The sequence below is a fragment of the Artibeus jamaicensis genome, unplaced genomic scaffold (genome assembly GCF_021234435.1).
Source record: "Artibeus jamaicensis isolate MK-2021 breed Jamaican fruit bat unplaced genomic scaffold, CSHL_Jam_final contig_700, whole genome shotgun sequence".
NCBI lineage: Eukaryota > Metazoa > Chordata > Mammalia > Chiroptera > Phyllostomidae > Artibeus > Artibeus jamaicensis.
The window spans coordinates 5,358,696-5,381,471 of NW_026521930.1; the positions used below are offsets into that span (position 1 = coordinate 5,358,696).

General features: G+C 40.1%; 1 protein-coding gene across 2 annotated transcripts in view; it reads right to left on the reverse strand.

Moving 5' to 3' along the window:
* ITGAM (integrin subunit alpha M) overlaps positions 1–22,776 on the reverse strand; it is a 75,842-nt gene that overhangs the window by 40,380 nt on the left and 12,686 nt on the right. Inside the window, exons 3-10 of one of the 2 annotated variants that reach the window (XM_037130431.2) lie at positions 11,855–11,958; positions 11,474–11,544; positions 11,212–11,329; positions 5,642–5,772; positions 5,055–5,200; positions 4,137–4,290; positions 2,938–3,088; positions 893–966 (exon numbers count right to left, since the gene is read on the reverse strand). In XM_037130431.2, coding sequence (XP_036986326.2) covers positions 893–966; positions 2,938–3,088; positions 4,137–4,290; positions 5,055–5,200; positions 5,642–5,772; positions 11,212–11,329; positions 11,474–11,544; positions 11,855–11,958 — 949 coding nt within the window. The remainder of the gene's footprint in view (positions 1–892; positions 967–2,937; positions 3,089–4,136; positions 4,291–5,054; positions 5,201–5,641; positions 5,773–11,211; positions 11,330–11,473; positions 11,545–11,854; positions 11,959–22,776) is intronic. The other variant, XM_037130432.2, reaches the window with a different exon arrangement.

Below are 22,776 nucleotides of genomic sequence, written 5' to 3' on the forward strand. Positions count from 1 at the left end.
AAGGTTTCACAAAAATCCTTAAAAAGAATTACCATATGATCTAGCAATTCCACTTCTAGGTATTTATCTGAAGGAAATGAAAACGCTAACTCAAAAAACATATCTGTACCCCATGTTTACTACAGCACTATTTACAATAGCCAAGATGCACAAGCACCCTAAGTATACACCAGTGGATGAATAGATAAAGAAAATGTGGAATATTATTGGAATATTATTAAACCATAAAAAAGAAGGAAATCCTTGTCATTTGCAAAAACATGGATGAACTTGAGGGCATTGTTCTTTGTGAAATAAATCAGACAGAGAAAAACAAATACTGTAAGATCTCACTTATACAGAAAATAAAACAAACAAACAAACAAACTCATAGATACAGAGAACAAATTGATGGTTGCCAAGGGAAAGAGGTGGGAAGTGGACCAAATGGGTAAAGGTGGTCAAAAAGTACAAACTTCTGGTCATAAATAAATAAATCTTGGGAATGTAATGTACAGCATGGTGAATATAGTTAATAATACTCTATTGTATACTTGAAAATTGCTAAGAGAATAAATCTTAAAAGTTCTCCCAAGAAAAAAATTGTAACTATGTGTGGTAACAGATGTTAACTAGACTTATTGCGGTAATCAATATAAATATGTGTGTGTGTGTGTGTGTGTGTGTGTATAATCATTATGTTGTACACCTGAAGTTAATATCATGTCATACATCCATTATATCGCAAGTAAAAAAGAAAAAGAAGAGGAATGACAAAGAAGCAAGAAAGGACCACTGATGCCCACCAGAAAGGTGTCTCCTGAAAATACCCATCACAGAGAAGAACATCCAACGCTGTGGCTCTTCTCCTCCTTCTTCTTACCACCCCCACAATTTAACGAGGACCACTTACAGAAGTTATGGAAGCACTGAAGCCTTCCTGAGACATTTCATACTCAAAGGAGCTGGTACTTCCTGTTTGAGTACCTGTGAGGAGAACATTCTACATTAAAGAAGGCAGAAGAGCCTAGAACAGGCACTAGAAATTCAAATGCTATCGTGGCCAGTCCCCAGCCCCCTCTCCCTCAGACATGGCTAGAGCTGAAGGCGTGCAGACCCCTAGACGTGATGGGAACAGAAGCAGCTCAGAGGTGGTGAATAGTAGCTCTTCAAGTGTGCAATAATAAATGGCCTCTAGCTCTGATAGGTGTAGATCAGTTGGCAGGGCAACATCCGGCAAACCAAAAGATATCCAGTTCAATTCCAGTCATGACACACGCATGGGTGCGGTTAGACCCTGGTCGGGTGGTTGTAAGAAGCAACCAGTCATGTTTCTCTTCCTCTCTTTCTCCCTCCCTTCCCCTCTCTCTAGAATCAATAAAAGAAAAAAATGTGGTCTCCAATAAAACTACTTTGCAGCCCTGGCCTGTGTGGCTCATCCTCTGGTACACGGAAAGGCTGTGCTGTTGGTTCACTGGTCAGGGTGCACGCCTAGGTTGTAGGTTTGATCCTAGTGGTGGCATTTATGAGAGGCAACAGATCCATGTTTCTCTCTCACATGATGTTTCTCTCTCTCTCCCTGCCTCCCTTTCTCTCTAAAATCAATAAGCTTGTCTTCAGGGACAAGCTTTCCCGAAGACAAGCTTTCGGGTGAGGATTTTTTTAATGGCCTCCAATAAAACTACATTGCAAAAAATGGGAAAGAAACAAAATGGAAAAAGTTTAAAAAGTTGGAAAGGCAGAGCCTAAAGAATTAGTAGTGGAAAAAGTATTAAATTGACACTAGTGAATGGAACATTTCCTGTAATGGAAGGGATTCACAGATGCTTACAATACTTGGGAAGCTGAAGAATATTTAGATTGTCCAGAGTTAACTGAAGCATTTCTTAATTCTCAAAAAGCTAGTATAGAAAAAGATGGTACAAAAAGAAAATCTTTATCTACAGTGAATCTGATGACTGCATATCAAAGAAGAAAAGACATGCTGCTGATAAACTAAGAGGCTTTGACCCTGAATTTGAAATCCCTGTGCTATGTTGACTAAAAAGTCATGATTCATGGAATGCGTAAGAATTTGTTCATGCAAACCTAATCAGATGGTTAGAGACACTGGCAACTTAAGACCTGAGGGAATTAATGGCTGCATAAACTTTTATAATCTAAAGTCTTGACCTGCATATTTTCTCTTTACCCCAACTCATTCTTTACCTGTCGGCTCAATCTCAGCATTTAGGGTGCTGGTTTAGCAGAAGCCAGGAAAATAACTTTGTAATAAACAAAATGTTACCCAACTGTATATTGTTCACTTTACTGGAAATATTGGTAAATGATGGTCAATAAATAGTTTCACATTCCTTTTAAAAAACCACACACACATGTTATGGTGGACAGACAAAAAGAAGGCTCAGGTGAGAGCTATGCTGAACTAGAAAGCATATGCTCCTTTTAAAGGGATAGTGGCTTTGGCTTCAGCCACTTTTTGCCAGTAGGAATGTGGTCCTCAAGTTGTATAATCTTCCAACTGGTCAAGAGAAGCCATAAATCCAGTTTGTATATGAACCTTCCCCCAATTTTTTTATTTAACAAAATTTTATCAAGGATACTCTATTCACCAGGTACTATTCTAGGCACTGGAAAAACAGCAGTGAACCAAACAATGCAGGCAACATACCCAAATTTTTAGAAAAATAATGTGTGGGATTTAGTTTCCCTACCCTCCAATTTTTCAGCCTGTGGCCAAGAGTTGCAAAATTAGAGATAAAAGCCTAAATCCTTCTATTCCAAGGTACAGACCAAGTGAAGCCAGAGTTGCTGGGACCTGGCAGAAGTAGCAAGAGAGCTGATGCTCTGGGTCAGGATGCTAAGGATTGGGAGGTTCTAGTTTCTAGAGAAAAATATGTGTTTTGGAGTGAGAGGCTGCCTCTGGGGCTGTTCCAGAAGTACAGAAACACAGCTCACCCTCAATTGCAAAGATCTTTTCCTGAAGCTGGTTCTGAATGGTCTTCAGAGCTTCAAAGTTATTCACCTGGAACACGTGATCACGAGCTGGCTTGGATGCAATGGTATTAAGCTCTTCTCGAGATCTAAAGTTGTTGAAAGCATGTCCCACCTGTTGTCAAGGAACATAGGCTGAATCAGATCTTTTTGATTCCATCAGACAAGATCCCATCCCTGTCTGGGGGTAGCAATCTTATCCATCAAAGAAAAGTCTTCAGGAAAAGTATGTGAAATAATGTTTGTCACAAGAGGAAGTATATGAGGAAGCCTTTGGGACAGGGCTGCCAGTGATAGTAGAGCAGTTTGTACACTGTGCAAGGAATTCTGTCAAGGATTTCAACTGGGGACTGAAATCCACCTGTTGGTCCATTTGCTATGCCATGTATCCTGGTGTAGGCTGACCTTTCTCCAGAGGAAAGGACACCTTTTTCTTTATATGAAGGGGTTTACTACTTGCCAAATAATGCACCTTTTTCTATATCACACAAGGCACTGTAGTAGTTTGATTACATTGCTGATTCCAACCCTTCACCCATTCTTGTATCCAAGCCATTTCCCCAAAACTTTTCTGTGCCTTTATATTCTTGGCAGAATAACCTACCCCATTCATTGTCTCTGGGTTTAGCCGCATGTTTCTCATGTTATCAAATGTGATGCAAACAGAGGCTTGAAAAAGTGCTTGCAATGCTTCCACTTGCTCGTTTATTCCTCCGCCTTCACCATGAGGACATGCCCAGGCTAGCCCACTGGACATGTCCTCATGGTGAAGACACAGGGCAGAAAAGCAAAGTTACTTAACCCTGCTGCTCCCAGTATTTCTGTCCAACAGACAGAGCTGGCAACCCTCAGAACTGGAGAGAGCCCAGTAAGGATCAGCAGGGCTGCCAACCAACCTGCCACTGGTTGCAGATGCATAAGTGAACCCAGCTGAGACCAGAAAAATTACCCAGTTGACCTACAGAAACTTATTGTTTTAAACCACTGAGTTTTGGATTAGTTTGTTACACCGCATCATTGTGACAATGATTAGCTGATACACACACAAATGGACTAGAAGTGACTGTCACCCCACTATGATTTTATTGATATTTGCTAATCGAAGGGTGGGTATATCTAAGTAGAAACCCTCCACAGAAACATCAGAAAGCCTCATTCCCTACCCCAATGACATAGCGAATGACACCCTCTCTGTCTGCCTCAGGGATGACATCCTTGTACTGCAAGGGATCACCATACTTTTCTCCATCTGTGATGACAACTAGGATCTTAAAGGCATTCTCCCGGGCTCCATTGTTGCTGTTAAACAGTTCTCTTCTGTCCAGGGAAGAGAAGGGAAAAGTTAAATGGGAGCAGATGGAGATACTCCTAATGCTGTAGAGGGAGTGTCAGCAGTCACAGATGCAGATGCAGCAGAGCACTGTCTGGGACAGGCTTGGTCTTCCCACAGATGAACACTGAGATGTGGCTTCCCCAAATCTGGAAAGGCAGCAGGATAGGGGAGAATAGTGGAAGGGAAAAACACCATCACTTTGCTTTTATATACTTTTGCATAGGTTGGTTTTTTTAACTGAGTATTATTCCTCTTTAATTAAAAAAGTATATATGTATCTATTTTTAAATAAGCTGACTTGGGCTCTTATCAAACCTCTCCTGGTTTGATACAACAGCTCTCTAGCTCATCTTCCTGCACTTTTATCACAACCCTGACCCTTGCTTTTACACAAACATTCACAGAAATTGGAATGAACTTTCCCAAACAAGGTGTGGTTTCATCTCCCTACTACTTAAAACCTTCAGTGGATTCCCTCTGGCTTTTCAGTTGTTTATAGTGACCTGGCCTCAACTGGTATTTCTAGCTTCCTTCCAGTCTTCTTCTCACTTACCCCCTTTATTTCCACCTTTACTTACAATTTCTTTTGTCACGAATAGTCCCTCCTCCACACCTTTACTCATGCCGTTCCTTCAACCAGAAATATCCTTTACTGCATCTCTGTCTGAACAACTCTCTCCATCCTTCAAAAACCCAGCTAAAAATATTACCTTCTTCTTATATCCTAAGCAAAGAGGGAAGAGCTTACACAACTTTGCGGATTCCCGTGGCAGTGTGTGTCTTCCCATGCAGCTGTATTATTGGTGTCACCAGTTGTCTAGGGTTAGGGTTATTCTTGAAATCTTTAAAGGTAAAATGAGTCTGGAACTCTTCAGAGTACTGCATCAAAGAGAACTGGAAAGAGGCACCTGGCATTATACTGAAGAGAATGCCTCTCCTCCCCCTTAGCTACCTCCCAGGAAGACCTACAGAAGTCTTAAAACAATCTAATCTCCAAATTCCTCCATATTATACACTGCCCTCCCTCCTTCTGCCTCAGCAGGAAAAGATCTGCCATCAGCTCTCATCTCTCAGTACTAGAACTCAGAGATGATACTTGGATTTCGTCTCCTATGCCAACCATTATCAGTCAGAGCTGCCCAATTTACAGAGAGCTGAAAGAATACTGTGGCCATAGCCAGACAGAGCAAGAAAGAAAATCATGAAAGAAAACTGTGATCAACTGGCAACTTGTCAAAGTCTGTAACTGAAGTAGAAGGGAGAAATGGCAGCCTGGTTGCTATGTCCTTGACAGCCTTATATGGGCTATTCCCTAACCTATCCATTGGCCCTCACCAAAGTTTTGGACTTTGAGAATTGATTCATCACAGTTGAGACAAACTCCTTCATCTGCTGAAAGTCACGTGAGATGATGCTACCAGAGCCATCGATCAAGAAGGCAATGTCACTATCCCGCTGAGGGCAACCTGGGGGAAAGGAAAAAGAGCATGAATTGATTAAGTACTAGAGCCTCCAGGTTCATGTTTTGCATGTCAGTTATCTGCTGAAAAATGAAATTAAAAGGTAAACAGATTCAACCCATGCTCCAAGTTAAATACAAAGGTGGACAAATTGCTTTGAAAAAAAATTGGTTAATTCTGCCTAAGAGAGTCAGGGAATGTGGTGATATTAGAGCTACCTCATGAAGAAGGAGAAATAATTTACCAGTAATACAAAGAGAGAACTAAATTACAGGGAAAACAAGCAATATCACATATAAAAGTATGCTGGATATTTTCCCTTCTGCCCTCAGAAAATCCACTTTCTACCTTTCCCCACTCTGCTCTGTAGTGTGAGAGGTTGGCCCACATTGTCCCCACCAAGATGGCTTTTTCACCCTCTGGCTTCTAGTTGGATTTTCCCAATTAGGAGCCTCAACAGGAGACTGGAGAAAGTGAGATCAGAATATCCTCTTCTTGGCTTCCTACCTGAGAGGTTGTTCTAGGCCAGCTGTATCCCTCAACAGAAGATCACCACCCCTCTCAGGGAGGCCTGCTCCACACAACTTTCTCTCCTCTGGATTCTGCTGACTTTTCCCTCTCCTTGTCTTATCAGCTTAGGGTTGGTAACAACTCCAATGCTGCTGGCCATGGGTTTCTGGTCTGTCCCCTGTAGTTCCCTTAGGCCCTACCACACCTTTATAATTAGTCCCTTTGTAAATAAAACCTCTTCAAATGATCTTAAACAGAGTGTGCCATCTGTTCCAGTTGGAGACCCTTGAGTGATACAAAGGAGATGTGCCTGAAAGAATTCTGGTAGAATGCAGGAATGAAAATGACATGACCAGGGTAAGTCCATATGATGGTGATGTGGTGATGGGGACAAGGCTATGACATTAAGCAGGGAACAGTTGGAAAGAGCCTCTCTACTCAAAAAGTAGTTTGACTTTATCCCTTAGGCAGTGAGGAGCCGCTGCAGGTTCTTAAAAGAGGAAATACAATGATCTGTTTGGATTTTAGAAAGATTTCCATAGCAGTGAAGACTTTTAGCAGCTTTATTCATGATTGTGAAACATTGCAAATAACCCAAACATCCTTCAGTGGGTGAATGGATGAATTGGTGAATGAGACTGTGGTAAATTCATGCAATGGAATAGTATTCAGCAATAAAAACAAAAAAACTAGTGACATACTTAATAAAATGGATTAATCCCAAATGAAAACTCAAAAGATTACAATTCTACTTATGTAGAATTCTTTAAAAGACAAATTATATAGTGATGGAGAACAGATCAGCAAGTGCTGAGGGGTAGGGGTGAAAGAAAGGAGGCAAGTGATTATAAAAGCGTAGTACAAGGTGGGTTTTTTTTTAGAAGGGTAGTAAAGTCCTTTTTTCTTACCCTCACCTGAGGACAACAAACTTCACCCTGGTTTGTTGATTTTTGGAGAGAGAGAAAGGATGAGAGAGAAAAAGAAACATTGATTGGTTGCCTCCTGTACATACCCCAACCAGGGATCAACCTGCAACCCAGGTATGTGCCCTGACTGGGGATTGAATCTGCAACCTTTTGGTGCAACAGGATGATGCTCCAATCAACTGAGCCAACTGGCCAGAGCAGAGGGGTAATAGAACTCTTGCATCCTATTCATGTTGTTACTTACACAAATCAATATATATTTTAAAATTCATAAAACTGTACACTAAAAAATAATCATGGGGATGTAATGTACAGGATAGGAAACATAGTCAATAATTTGACTAAGGGAACAGTTACAATAAATATGTATGGTGTCCAATGGGTAATAGATTCATTGGGGTGACCACTTCATAAGGTATATAAATGCCTAATCACTACATTGTACACCTGAAACTAATATATTTTATATCAATAGTAACTGAAAAACAAATTAATTTTTTTAAAAAGGAAATAAAAATGGCTCTGATTGGTGTGGCTCAGTGGACTGAGTGCCAGACTGTAAACCAAAGGGTCGCTGATTCAGTTACCATTGGGCACGTGCCTGGGTTGGGGACCAGGTCTCCAGTATGAGGTGAGCAAGAGACAACCACACATGGATGTTTCTCTCTCTCCCTTTCCCACTCTAAAAATTAGTTAAATAAATAAAATCTTTAAAAAAAATCTTTAAAAAGAAGAAAATGGCCAATTTCACTGTATGACATTGAAAAATAAAATTACCCAGAAAAATATTGGCTTTTTAAAAACACACAATCAGACTCTAAGGTTTATATGGAAAATATACAAAGATTACCCAGAAAAAGTGTTTTTAAATCTCAAAGATATGATAAAATAATCAAGGTACAGTACAGTGTGTATAGCATGCTACCATGTGGCACAAAGTGAAAAATATATTTTTAATACATGGAGTATCTCCAGAAGAAGGTACAAGAAACTGGTAACAGTGACTGACTCCCAGAAAGGAAACAGAAGACTGGGGGACCCAAGAGGGAGAGATTTCTATAGTCTGTTCTTAGTGTCTATTGAACTTTGAACCATGTGCATCTTAAAAGAAACTAAAATGAGCCCTGGCTGGTGTGGCTCAGTGGATTGAGTGCTGAACTGTGAACCAAAGGGTTGTCAGTTCAATTCCCAGTCAGGGCACATGCCTGGGTTGCTGGCCAAGTCCCCATATGGGGGCGCACGAGAGGATACCACACATTGATGTTTCTCTCCCTCTTTTTCTCCCCCTCTTCCCCTTTCTCTAAAAACAAATAAAACAAAAAACTTTTTTTTAAAGGTTAAAAAAAACAAAAATGTTTTTATTGAATTTACTGAGGTGACATTGGTCAATAAAATCACATAGGTTTTAGGTATACAATTCTATAATATATGATCTGTATCATAAAAATATTTTTAAAAAGAAGAGTCTTGAACTCCTGAGAGTAAAGACTGAAGGGAGAAATGTGGGGGTGGGAGTTGAAGCCACAGAACTGGATGCAATCAGGCAGAAAAAACATGTGGAAAGAAGAGAAACTGTAACCTGGTGCCCTTAGGCAGGCAGGGAAGGCAGAGAAAGATGGCCTGATGGTGATGTTTAGCAGAAGCCCTCTGCAGTGGGGTAAAGCAAGAAGAAATGAAGTGCCCTAGCCAAGTGTCTGGGCTGGTTGGAGCATTACCCTGTACATCAAAAGGCTGCAGGTTCAATACCTGGTCAGGGCGCATACCTGAGTTGTGGGTTTGATCCCTGTTCCAGACATGTATGAGAGGCAACCAATCTCTCACTCTCTCTTTCTCCCCTTTCCACCCTCCCTCCCCCTCTCTCTAAAATCAACAAATATATCCTCAGGTGAGGATTTAAAAAAGAAGAAGAAGAAGAGGAAGAAGGGAAGGAAATAGATATCTAAGGCTGAGGTTTTGGGGAGGAAGATCTGCAGGTCATCTCTGAAAGATGAGTGAACATGAAGACAGAAAACATATTTGTCATTCAGGGTCACAATGACATTTGCAAGAGCAAGGTCTGTACAATGGGTGGGTAGAAACTAGATGTCAGAGGGTAAAGAATCATGACATAGGGGAGATGGAGTCAAGGGGAGAGAACTCTTTCAAGAATTTTGGTGAAAGTAAGAAGCAATGGCAGAAAATGGAGTGGAGACCAAGAAAAGAGAAATTTATTTTAATTGGTACCAATTTTAGTGTTTGATATGGGTAGCATGATCAAGTTTACATTCAAAGGAGTGTGAGAACAGACAGTAACCAGAGGGGAGGGGGGAAGGAGATCAAGAGGGAAAGAAGGGAAAGGGTCATGAGGGAACATGTATAAAGGACCCATAGACAAAGCCAAAGGGGGTAAGGATTAAGGGTGGGAGGTGGGGGTGGGTAGGGCAGGAGAGAGCAGTGGAGGGAAAATGGAGACAACTATACTCGAACAACAATATGGAAGTTTTTTAAAGGATTGTGAGAAGTTTAAGCTCCTGAAGAGAATGATTGAAGCTATGAGTCCCAGAGTTGATGCTGAGTTGATGTGAGAGAACCTCTGAAGCCCAGGTGAGAGAATCACTGGGAGTGGAGACAATTTATGTCTGGCAACCTTGGTGTTCTCTGTGAAGGAGATACAGTTATGTGTTGAGAGTGAAGGACAAAGGAACAGAGCTTAAGGGGGGAAAACTGTAAAAGGAAGACATTTCTGCCCTCAGTTCCAACTTAGAGACAAGCAAAAAGAGGGCCAATCAGTTAAAGACATCACGGGCAGAAAGCAGCTTTAAAAAAAGATCCATTAACTTATTCACTCTCCTTCAATCAACAATGTATGGGGAACCATCAAGATAATACCCTAGCATAATCCCCTCCTCTTGAGTTTTAGCTGGAATTTTGACTCACTTTAAAGGAAGCAGAAATAATAAGCTGTTACTTCTGGGATTAGATTATAAAAAGGCTGTGACCTCTGTCTTGAGTGCCTGCTTTCTCCTCTCTCTCACTCTTTGTTCACCCACCCTGAGGGAAGCTGGCTGCTATGGTATGAGCTACTTTCTCAGGAGGCCCAGGTGACAAACAACTAAGGAAAGCCTCTAACCAACCACCAGTGAGGACCAAAGCTCTGTCCAACTACCTTGTAAGTGAGCTTGGAAGTGGATTTTTCCCCCGTCTGGCCTTCAGATGAGACCACAGCTCTAGTCTGACAACTTCTATCTCAGGAGAGACCCTGAGTCAGAGGAACCCAACTAAGGCATGCCTAGATTCCTGATTCATAGAAACTGCAAGACAATTAATCTTCTTGTTTTTAGTGCTTAAGTTCAGGGGCAGTTTGTTATGCAGCAATAGGTAGAAAAGCAGAGAGCAGTGAACAAGCTAGGCAATATTCCTGCTATCATGGAGCCTATCTTTCCAGGAGAAAGGATAGACAATAAACATGTAAATATGGAAATGTTGATATAAGAATGGTAAAGTAGGGCAATGCGGTAGGGAGCAAAGGTGGGAATGATTAGAAGGGCCACTCAGGGAAGGCCTCTTTGAAGATGAGACATTTGAGCTGAGATGACAATAATGCATTGACATCTGAGATCTCAAGGAAGAGCGTACCAGACTGAAGGAACAAGAAGTGAAAAGGCCCTGAGGCAGAAACATTTTTATATAGTTCTTGGAGATGAAAAACAGCCAGAGTGGCTACGGCACAACAACTGAGATAGAAGGGATGGGAGAGAAATTGGAGAGGTGGGCAGGGGCTTCATCATTTAAGCTTCAAAGGCTATGGTCAGGAGACTAAGACACTTACTCTAAGGACAATGGTTGGAACATCATCTCACAAAGATGATTGGCTACATCAAGACTTTTCTTAAAGTGCAAGACCCTAGCACCTCCCCCAAGTCTCTCTCTCTATCAGAACCTTCTGCACCTAAGGGGTCCCCAGCCCAGGCCTGCCCCTCTCTTTCGGTATTCTGCTCCCCATCTGTACTCTATACCAAACACAGCCTACCTCTGAAGTCCTTTGGGAACCTCTGGGGTGGCTGCAGTAGATTGGATCCAAACAGGAAGCATAAGCCATTTGCATAGATGTTCTCCTTGCAAGTTTTGTGTAGGGTGGGACCACAGGCCTAGAGGGCAGGATGTAGGTAGGAGGGACTGTCACTGCTTCTTATCTTTTTTACCCCAGCATCTCCATTCTCCTCCCTAACCCCAACAGTCCCAGGTGTCTGTGCCTCCCCTTAGGACATTCCCATGAGCCAGGAGCAACTCACCAGCAACCGGAAAGGGTTGGTGGCAAATGCCAGAGACAGACCCAAGGACATGTTCACAGCCTCCGGAGGTACTGAGAGGACAGATATGTGCATAGTTACATTCAGGAAGATAAAAGGCCCATGTAAAAGCTGAACAGGGGTCACCTCAAGCTGGGAGACACTGTGGTCTAACAGGTCAAGAGAGTACCCAGGTCATGGGAAAAGAATGTAAGGGGGTACCTGAAGGGGTCTGGGTTAGAGTCTACCTACAACATAGAGACTGGGGAGCTGGACCCTGGAGCCACCACCACTGACTCCACAGAACAAAAGGAATGCCTGGCAAATCTAGGTATATGCACAAGTGGAACCTTTGCCCTGGGTTAGGGAGGGCCAGTGACTCACCCTGCAGTTGGATGGGCCCACAGGTTGCCGTGCTATAGTCACAGACATAGAGGCCTCCTGTTTGGTTGGCAGCCTTTATCTCCTGGGGGGCTCCAACCACCACCCTATGGAGAGAAGTGGGAACAGATTAGCACAGGAATAAGAGAAAGTGGCATGTGGAGAGAAAAGGAGCCTACAGAAGAGCAGCCACCCAAAGAAAAGTGGGAGAACCTCACACAGACTCTCCAACTCTAAAAAACAGGAGGAAAATTCAACAACAACAAAAAAATGTAAAATTTTAAAATCTTAGAGTGGGAAGGATCCCTCTAAGAATGACACAAAATGTAATGGGGCACAGAACATGGATCTTCTGATAATAGGAGAACACCCTCAAAATCCTGCCTACAGGAGGAATTAGAGGCAGGGAGAACAGCAGGTACAGTGTTTAAGAAACACTGCATAACAAAGGCAAGTTAATAGCCATGCCTTCCTGAAAGGAAGATATCAGAAGCTGCAGAGTTGTATACATGACTATGAGAATGTCCAGTGACTCGTAACATAGTGTAGGGGGTAGATGCTTTCCCCAGAAACCTGTACATCACTGGGAACTCTTGCCCTGACTAAAGATGACAGCCAAAAGAGGGTCAAAGACACTGGATAACCGACAAAAATGGTGGACACTAACACATCATAGGAGGGATCAGATATCAGGTCACAAAGGAAGTTCCAAGCTGAGCATTTAAATTAGGATGAGCCAAAGGTCAAGAGAGAGCCACAATGTCAGAGGAGGTCTGCAGAGGAGATCTACAGAGAAGGCAGCCACAACGTCTGCCTGTCTGGGAGTCTGTCTGAAAGTGTGTCCTGTAGAAAATGGTGGCAGAGATGAGGCTGCAGGGACCATCAAGCCAACCACAGACACATGAGAGATACTTGGAGCTGAAGTGTGACCAGGAATGCTGAGCTGCAGACTTCTGTTTCTCTGAAAAACATACAGAGAAGTCGCTCTCTTGGGACATGTGCCTCTCTGGACTCTGTCATGACCCAGTATAACATGACACATGTTTCCCTGAACCACTACATAGAAGCTGAGAACAGCATACTCCAGATCCTGAAGAAGAGAGCTGCTGCCAGAGGATGGTGACTCTGAAACCCACAAGTGCACATTTAGAGAGGATATAGTTCTGTTAGCATGACTGGCTGATGGACAGATAAAAATATGGGGAACTTCTGGGCATGATGTTTGCTTTCAGCCTTTTGGGGAACAAGGGAAGTTTTGGGTTGTGCGAGAGAGGAGGGACCTGAGAAAGAGTGCACTTAGCACCTGCCCCCCAAGGGTGGAACCCTGTTAATGAAAACCTGTTTCATTCAACACAACTTATTGAGTCACGTAGATTAAAGGCACCAAGTGCCCAAGCCCCAGTTTGCTCAATTACAGAAACAAAGAGGTCATTTAAAAATGATTAAATTTACTATTTTTTGTGGTACCTCAGAAGTGGTCAGCTGCTTCAGGATGAAGCTACTGGCTGCTGGAAACTCACTGAAGTGGACAATGAATGCAAACTTTGTACCTTTTATGACAAGCATATGGCCACAGAAGTCTCTGTTCATGCTCTGGGTGGAGAATAAATGGGTTATGTCACTTGAATCAGTGGTAGGAATGACAAACTATGTTTCTGCATGAAGCAGGGTATTTTGACCATGACCATGTCCACCTGCTACTGAGCAAAGGGAATTTCTGTTATAGACCAAGGAGAACTAGAGAGAAAAAGTACAAATCTGTCCAGGGTTGCATTGTGGATGCCAATTTCAGTGTTCTCAACTTGGTGAGTGTAAAAAAAAAAAAATGAGGGGAAAGATATTTCTGGTCTCACTGATATTATTGTCCCTCATTGTCTTGGGGCCCAAAAGAGCCAACAGAATCCACAAACTTCAATCTCTCTAAAGAAGATGATGTCCACTAATACATTTTGAGAAAGTCCCTAAACAAAGAAGGTAAGAAACTTTGGACTGAAACACCCAAAATTCAGCATCTTATTACTTCATGTGCCCTGCAACACATACATCAGCAATTGCTGTGAAGAAACAATGTACTAAGAAAAATAAATAAGAGGCCACTGAATATGCTAAACTTTTGGTGAAAAGGATGAAAGAAGCCAACGAAAAATGCCAGAAACACATTGCCAAGAGAACGTAAGCTGTTCTCTCTAAGAGCTTCTACCTCTAAGTCTGAGTCCAGTCAAAAATGAGATTTTCTACAAGTAACAAATAAATAAGATCAATCATCAAGAAAATTAGTAAATAAATAAATATGGTTAAATTCAATCACACAGTCATTTAAAATAAATTTCTGTCTGCAAAAAAACTACCATAAGCAAAGTTAAAATACAAATGACAAACTAGTGAGAAAGAGATTAGCAACTCATACTCCAGCTTACTTTTCTCAATATAATTATACCTCCTACAAACTAATAAAGAAAAAATAATCCAATAGAACAATGGGCAACAGATAAAAAAAAAGTGTTCAGAGAAAAGCAAATAACTTCTCATTTATTTAAAAATTCAATTTAAAGCTAAACTGAGATGCCATTTTTCACTTATTCGATTTGCAAAGATCAATAAGTTTGATAACACATTAGATTGGAAAATGGGCATGAAATGTTTCCATAAATTTCTGGTGTGAGTGTAAATTGTTGCCACCTCTATAGAGGGCAATCTGGAAAAATCTACTAAAATTACGTACACATATGTGCCCTTTGATCCAGCAATCCTAGTCCTAGGGATAACTTCCAGATATATTTACACATGTGTAAAATGACAGCATTGTTCATAGAGAAAAAGTGTGTAAACAATCTAATGTCCATTAAGAACACATTTAAAGGTAATACTGTACAAATATGAATGATAGCACTTTCAAATAATAGAATATGATGCAAGCATAAAAAAAATGAGTAAGCTCTTTATGCACTTATCTGGCACAACTGCCATGATCTATTAAGAAAAAAAAAAGGCCCTGGCTGGCATAGCTCAGTGGATTGAGCGCGGGCCTGCGAACCAGAGTATCGCAGTTCGATTCCCAGTCAGGGTACATGCCTGGGTTGCAGGCCAGTTCCCAGCAGGGGACGCATGAGAGGCAACCACACATTGATATTTCTCTCCCACTCTTTCTCCTTCCCTTCCCCTCTCTCGAAAAATAAATAAAGAAAATATTTTAAAAAAAAGAAGAAGAAAAAAAGGAGGATGCAAGATGGTGGAGGAGTAAGTAGAAGCTACACTAACCTCCTCCTAGGACCAATCTGGAATTACAACTAAATTGTAGAGAAATCATCTTGAATAACCAACTGAACACTAACTGGAGAAAAGCCTTATAACCACAGACAGACAGAAGAAAACACTTCACCACAATGTAATTGGTAGGGAGTACAGAGGAGATGTGAGAGGGCTGGCTTGGCTCCCACAGGTGGCAGCTGCAGAGGGATATTTCAGTGGCTGGGGATTTCACCCTGAGAAGTGTGAGGTCTAAACCCCAAGGTGGGTTCCCCAGCTCCAGAGCTGGAAAGGAACTCAGATAACATCTAGCTGTGAAAAGCAGCAGGGTTTCTGGCAGCCAGGGAGAGATGGCTGGAAACACAGAGAGCCTCTTGAAGGGCCAAAGCACAAAATTTCCTTTGCAGCGACTTATCCTGGGTAATGTCAAAGGGAGGGCAGAGTGGACTAGAGATGCTTGAGGAGAGTCTGGGGTTAGTGGCTCTGGGAAAAGAACTGAGGTAACAGCTACCAGTGTCCATGTGCTGAATCATCCCCCATGCTGCAGGAGCCATCTCTCAGGCATAGCACTCCTCTCAGAACAGCATCTGCTTAAAGAAAAGCAATAGCCCCGCCCACAAGAATTACTCTGCCCCACCCTGTGGTGCTTTTGCCTGACTGCTGATTACAGAGTGATTAGCTTAACATCTAAGGCAGAAAAATGCAAAGAAGCAGCCAAAATGGGAAGACAAAGAAACAGGGCCCAAATGAAAGAACAAGAGAATTTTCCAAAAGAACTAGATGAAATGGAGGTAAGCAATTTATCAGATAGAGTTTAGAGTAATGATTATAAAGATACTCAACAGCATGAAAAAAGACACAGAAACCATTAAAAAAATGATCAGTAGAAAGAAAGAGTGCAATATCTGAGATAAATAATACACTGGCAGGAATAAACAGTAGGTTAGATGCAGCAGCGGACCAAATCAGTGTTTCAGAAGACAAGGTAGAAAAAAAATCAGGCAGAACAGCAAACAGAAAAGAGAATTTTTTTTTAAATGAGGAGAGCTTAAGAAACATCTTTGACAACATCAAGCATAACAATATCCGTATCATGGGAACACCAGAAGAAGAAGAGTGAGCAAGGGGCTGAGAACCTATTTGAATAAATAATGACTGAAAACTTCCCTAATCTGGTGAAGAAAATGTTCCAGAAGTCCAGGAACCTTAAAGAGTCCCAAACAAGTGGGACCCAAAGAGCCCAACACTGAGACACATCCTAATTAAAATGACAAAGCTTAGCGATAAGGAGAGAATCCTAAAAGCCACAAGAGAAAAACAGGTAGTTAGCTACAATGGAGCACAAATTAGACTTCCATCTGACTACTCATCAGAAACATTTCAGGCCAGAGGGGAGTGGCATAAAATATTCAAGGTGATGAAAATCAAGGACCCACAACAATACTACTTTACCCAACCAGGCTAACAGCAAACCAGTACTGCAACAAATGTTAAAGGGCTTGCTATAAGAAAAAGAAGAAAATAAGAAAGAAAAAAAAGAGGAAAACAGTCTAACAATAAAATGTCACTACATACATACCTGTCGATAATCACCTTAAATGTAAATGGCTTAAATGCTCTTACCAAAAGACAGAGGGTAGCTGAATGGATAAGAAAACAAAACCCATATATATGCTACCTCTAGGAGACCATCTCAGATCAAAAGATACACACAGACTAAGAGTAAAAAGATGGAAAAAGATATCTCATGCAAATGGAAAAGAAAAAAAGCTGGGGAGCAGTACTTATATCTAACAAAATAGACTGTAAAATCAAGGCTATAGTAAGAGACAAAGAAGAACACTACATAATAATAAAGGTAAAAATCCAACAAGAGGATATACCATATTTTGCCACATATACTGTGCACTTTTTTGCCCAAATTTTTTAGGGAAAAATAAGGATGTGCATTATATATACAGGGGTAGTATCTGAAACACCTTGTATCTCTTCTTGTGTTTTGTAATTATTTGTTACGTAAAATTTCTTATATCATAATATGTTCAAAAATACATGTTAATATTCCTTTATAATACAAAAAAGAACTATCTAAATATATATATAAATAAATAATTGAATTATAAAAATAAAACAAAAGTTTTCTTTCCTGAAAGTTTGGGCCAAAAACATGGGTGCCATTATTCATAGGAGTGTATTATACAGTAAAATACAGTAATCCTAGTAAACATTTATGCACCCAACATAGGAGCACCTACATATGTAAAGTAAATCCTTTTCTTTTTAATTTATTTATCTTTAGAGAGGAAGGGAAGGAGAGAAGGAGAGAAACATCAGTGTGTGGTTGCCTCTCATGAGTCCCCTGCTGGGAACTGGCCTGCAACCCACACATGTGCCCTGACTGGGAATCAAACCATGATTGTGTGGTTCGCAGGCCTGCACTCAATCCACTGAGCTATACCAGCCAGGGCTGTAAAGTAAATCTTGATGGACATAAAAGGAGAGATCAACAGAAATACAGTCATAGTTGGGGATTTTAACACCGCATTGACTTCAATGGGTAGATCTTCCAGGCAGAAAATCAACAAGGAGACAGCAGCCTTAAACAACACAATAGGTCAAATGAATGTAATTGATATCTTCAGAGCATTTCACCCCAAAGCAGCAGAATATACATACTTTTCAAGTGCACATGGAAAATTTTCTAGGAAAGACCACATGCCAGGACACAAAATAAGTCTCAGTAAATTTAAGAAGATTGAATGCATGGACGGAACTAGAGAGCATTATGCTAAGTGAAATAAGCTAGGAGGTGAAGGACAAATACCATATGATCACACCTATAAGTGGAACCTAATCAAAAAACAAACACACAAGCAAAATATAAACAGAGATATTGAAATTAAGAACAAACTGACAGTAACCAGAGGGGAAGTGGGAGGGGATAATGGGGGAAAAGGGGAAAGGGTTTTCAGGAACATCTGTAAAGGACACATGGACAAAATCAAGCTGGGTAGGATCAAGGGTGGGAAGTGGGGATGGCTGGGATCAGAAGGAGTAGTGAGGAGAAAATGGAAACAACTATACTTAAATAACAATAAAAATTAATAAAATTATATCCTAAAAAAAGAAATCATATCAAGCATCTTCTCTGACCACAATGCTATGAACTAGAAATAAACCACAAAAAGAACCATGAAAAACACACAGACACACGGAAGCTAAATAACATGTTATTAAACAATGAATGGGTCAACAATGAGATCAAGGAAGAAATCAAAAGATACCTTGAAACAAATGAAAATAAGGACACAACAATTCAAAATCTGTGGGACATTGGGAAAGCAATACTAAAAGGGAAATTTATAGCATTACCAAAAAAAGCTCTAAAAACAATAAGCAAGCCTATTTCAAAAAGAAAAAAGAAAAGGCTCAAATAAATTATCTAACTTTACACTTAAAAGAACTTGAAAAGGATGGATGAAAAGGAACAATAAACAAAACCAAAAGTGAGTAGGAGAAAAGAAATAATTAAGATCACAGCATAAATAAATGATCACAATCTTAAAAAAAATGATACAAAACATCAGTGAATCCAAGAACTGGTTCTTTAAAAAGATAAACAAGATTAACAAACCTTTAACCAGACTCATGAAGAAAAAGCAATAAGAACTCAAACAAGTAAAATCAGAAATGAAAGAGGAGAAATAACAATTGATACCAAAGAAATGCAAAGGATTATAAGAAAACATTATGAACAGATTTCTGGCCAAGATGGACACATAGGTACATATATTTTGCTTCCTCGCACAAGCAAAAGAAGGACAACAACAAATTTAAAAGCAAAAAACAACCAGCACTGCCAGAAAATCAAACTGTATGGAAGTCCTATAACCAAAGAGTAAGAAGAAACACTCATCCAGATTGGTAAGAGGGGCAGAGAGGACACACAGCAAGGTGGTGGCTGGTGGACCAGGTAGTCCCATTCGTGTGCAGGTAAGTTGGGAGGAATAACTGGGGAGAAAGACAGACTGCACACCCTGGGGCTCTAGTACTGTAAAATAAAGCCTCAAAAACCTCTGGTGAAAAAATATGTGGGAGTTGCAGCAGTGGGAAAAATTCCCAGTCTCACAGGAGAGTTTGTTGAAGAGGCCCACAGGTTCCTAGAATGTACACAAACCCACCCATGTGGGTAATCAGCACCAGAGGGCCCAATTTGCCTGTGGGTAACAGGGGAAGTGACTAAAAGCAGGGTGAGAGCTGAGCAGTCAACATTGTTCCCTCTTGGACCTCTGCCTCACATACAGCCCCACAATGCAGCGAAGTGGATTGCCCTGCCCTGGTGAATACCTAAGACTCTGCCCCTTACAACATATCAAGTGCACTGAGACAAAAAATTATGGCCCAAATGAAAGAACAGATCAAAACTCAAGAAAAAAACCTAAATGATGAGAAGATAACCAACTTATCAGATGCAGAGTTCAAAACAGTGATAATCAGATTGCTCAAAGAAATGATTGAATATAGATAAAAAACAAAGGAAGAAGTGAAGGCTATACAAAGTGAAATAAAGCAAAATATACAGGGAATCAACAATGAAGGAAAGGAAACTGGTACTCAGATCAATGATTTGGAACAATAGGAAGGAATAAATATTTGACCAGAACAGAATGAAGAAACAAGAAGTCAAAAAAAAATGAGGAGAGGCTTAGGAACCTCTGGGACAACTTCAAACATTCTAACATCAGAATCATAGGGGTGCCAGAAAGAGAAGAGAAAGAGCAAGAAATTGAAAACTTATTTGAAAAAATAATGAAGGAAAATTTCCCCATTCTAGCAAAGGACATAGACCTACAAGTTCAGGAAGCTGAGAGTCCCAAAGAAATTGGACCCAAGAAAGAACACACCAAGATATATTATAATTAAATTACCCAAGATTAAAGATAAGGAGAGAATCTTAAAAGCAGCAGGAGAAAAGGAGAGAGTTACCTACAGAGGAGTTCCCATGAGACTATCAGCTGATTTCTCAAAAGAAACCTTGCACTCAAGAAAGGACTGGCAAGAAGTATTCAAAGTGATGAAAAGCAAGAACCTGCACTAAGATTACTCTATCCAGCAAAGCTGTCATTTAGAATGGAAGGGCAGATAAAATTCTTCCCAATAAGGTCAAATTAAGGGAATCCATCATTACCAAGCCCTTATTATATGAAATGTTAAAGGGACTTATCTAAGAAAAATAAGAAGATCAAAACTATGAACAGTAAAATGGCAACATACAACTATCAACAACTGAGCCTAAAAAAAAAAAAACAAAGAAAGAAAGAAAGAAACTAAGCAAACAACTAGAACACAATCACAGATATGAAGATCCCATGTAGGGTTATTGGCGGGGATAGGGTGGGACGTGCCAGGGGAAAAGAGTACAGAAGATAAGAAGCATAATTGATAGGTACAAAATAGAGAGGAGAAGGTTAAGAATAGTATAGGGAATAGAGAAGCCAAAGAACATATATGTATGGCCTATGGACATGAACTAAGTTGAGGGAATGCTGATGGGAGGAAGCGCGGGTCAGAGGGAGATAAAGAGGAGAAAAACGTGGGACAACTGTAATACCATAATTAATAAAATATACTTTTTAAAAGAGGAAATGTTATCAACAATTATATGCCCACAAACTGAACAACCTGGACAAAGTGGATAAATTCCTAGAAACATATAATCTTCCAGCAATAAATCAGGAAGAATCGGAGAATCTGAATAGATAGATTACACCTAATGAATTTGAAGCAGTACAAAAAACTCCCAACAAACAAAAGCCCTGGACCAGATCACTTCACAGGTGAATTTTACCAAACATTTCGAGAAGAACTAACACCTCTCCTCTCAAATTAGTTATAAAGTTCAAGAGGAGGGAAGGCTCCCAAACTCATTTTATGAGGCCAGCATTGTCCTAATACCAAAACCAGATAAAGACACTGCAAAGGAAAAAATGATAGGCAATATCACTGATGAACATAGATGCTAAAATCCTCAACACATATTAGCAAACTGAATACAGCAATGCATCAGAAAGATCATACACCATGATCAAGTGCAATTTATTCTGGAAATGCAAGGATGGTACAACATTGACAAATCAATAGATGTTATTCATCACATAAACAAAATGAGTGATAAAAAACACATGATTATATCAATAGATGCAGAAAACGCTTTTGATAAAGTCCAGCACCCATTTATGATAAAAACTCTCAGCAAAGTGGGTAGAGGGAACATACCTAAACATAATAAAGGCCATATATGAAACACCCACTGCCACCATCATACTCAGTGGGCAAAAACCACAGGCATTTCACTTAATATCAGGAACAAGATAGCAATATCCACTTTCAATTCTCTTATTCACCATAGTACTGGAATTCCTAGCCAAAAAGACAACAAGAAGAAATAAAAGGAATCCACATTGGAAAAATAGAAGTAAAACTGTCCTTATTTGCAGATGACACGATGCCGTACATAGGGAACCGCAAAGATTCCACCAAGAAACTAATAGATCTGATAAATGAATTCAGCAAAGTATCAGGATGCAAAATTAATATCCAGAAGTCAGTTGCTTTTTTGTATGCCAATAATGAACTAACAGAAAGGGGAATTAAGAAAACAATGCCTCTACCCTTTGTGACAATATGGATGGAACTTGAGAGCATTATGCTAAGTGAAATAAGCCAAGTGATGAGGGATAAATACCATCTGATCTCACCTTTAAATGGAACATAATCAACAAAAGAAAAAAAGCAAACAAAATATAACCAGAAACACTAAAATTAAAAACAATCTAACAATAGCCAGAGGGGAGAAGGGAGGGAACAGTGAGAGGAAGGGTTTTCAGGAACTACTATAAAGAACACATAGACAAAACCAAAGGGAAGGGTGGAAGCAAGGGAGGGAGGTGGGATTGGCTGGGGTAGGAGTGAGTGGTGGGCAGAAAATGCAGACAAATGTAAATGAACAACAATAAAGTAATTTTAAAAAAATAAATAAAGGCATCCATTTTTGCATGAGAAGAAAAAAAGAAAACAATTCCATTCAAAATTGCTTTAAAAAGAATAAAATACCTAGGAATAAACCTAATCAAGGATGTAAAACACCTCTACTTGTAAAATTATAAGACACTGAACAAAGAAATTGAAGAAGATAGAAATAAGCAGAAGCACCATGTTCATGGATAGGAAGAATTAACATCATTAAAATGTCCATACTACCTAAAGCAATCTATAGATTCAATGCACTTCTTATCAAGACTCCAGTGACATATTTCATAGACCTAGAACAAATATTTCAAAAATTCATATGGAACCACAAAAGGCCCCACATAGCAACAGCAATCCTGAGAAAGAAGAAGAAAGTTGAGAAATCACACTACCGAATATCAAACTATACTACAAGACCATACTATTTCAAACAGCCTGGTACTGCCATAAAAACACACACGTAGATCAATGGTACAGAATAAAGAGCCCAGAAATAAACCCACATTTTTATAGTTAATTAATATTTGACAGAGGAAGCAAATACATACAATGGGCTAAAGATAGTTTAGTCAATAAATGGTATTGGGAAAATTGGACAGATATGTGCAGAAAAATGAAATGAGGCCACCTTCTTACACTACACACAAAGA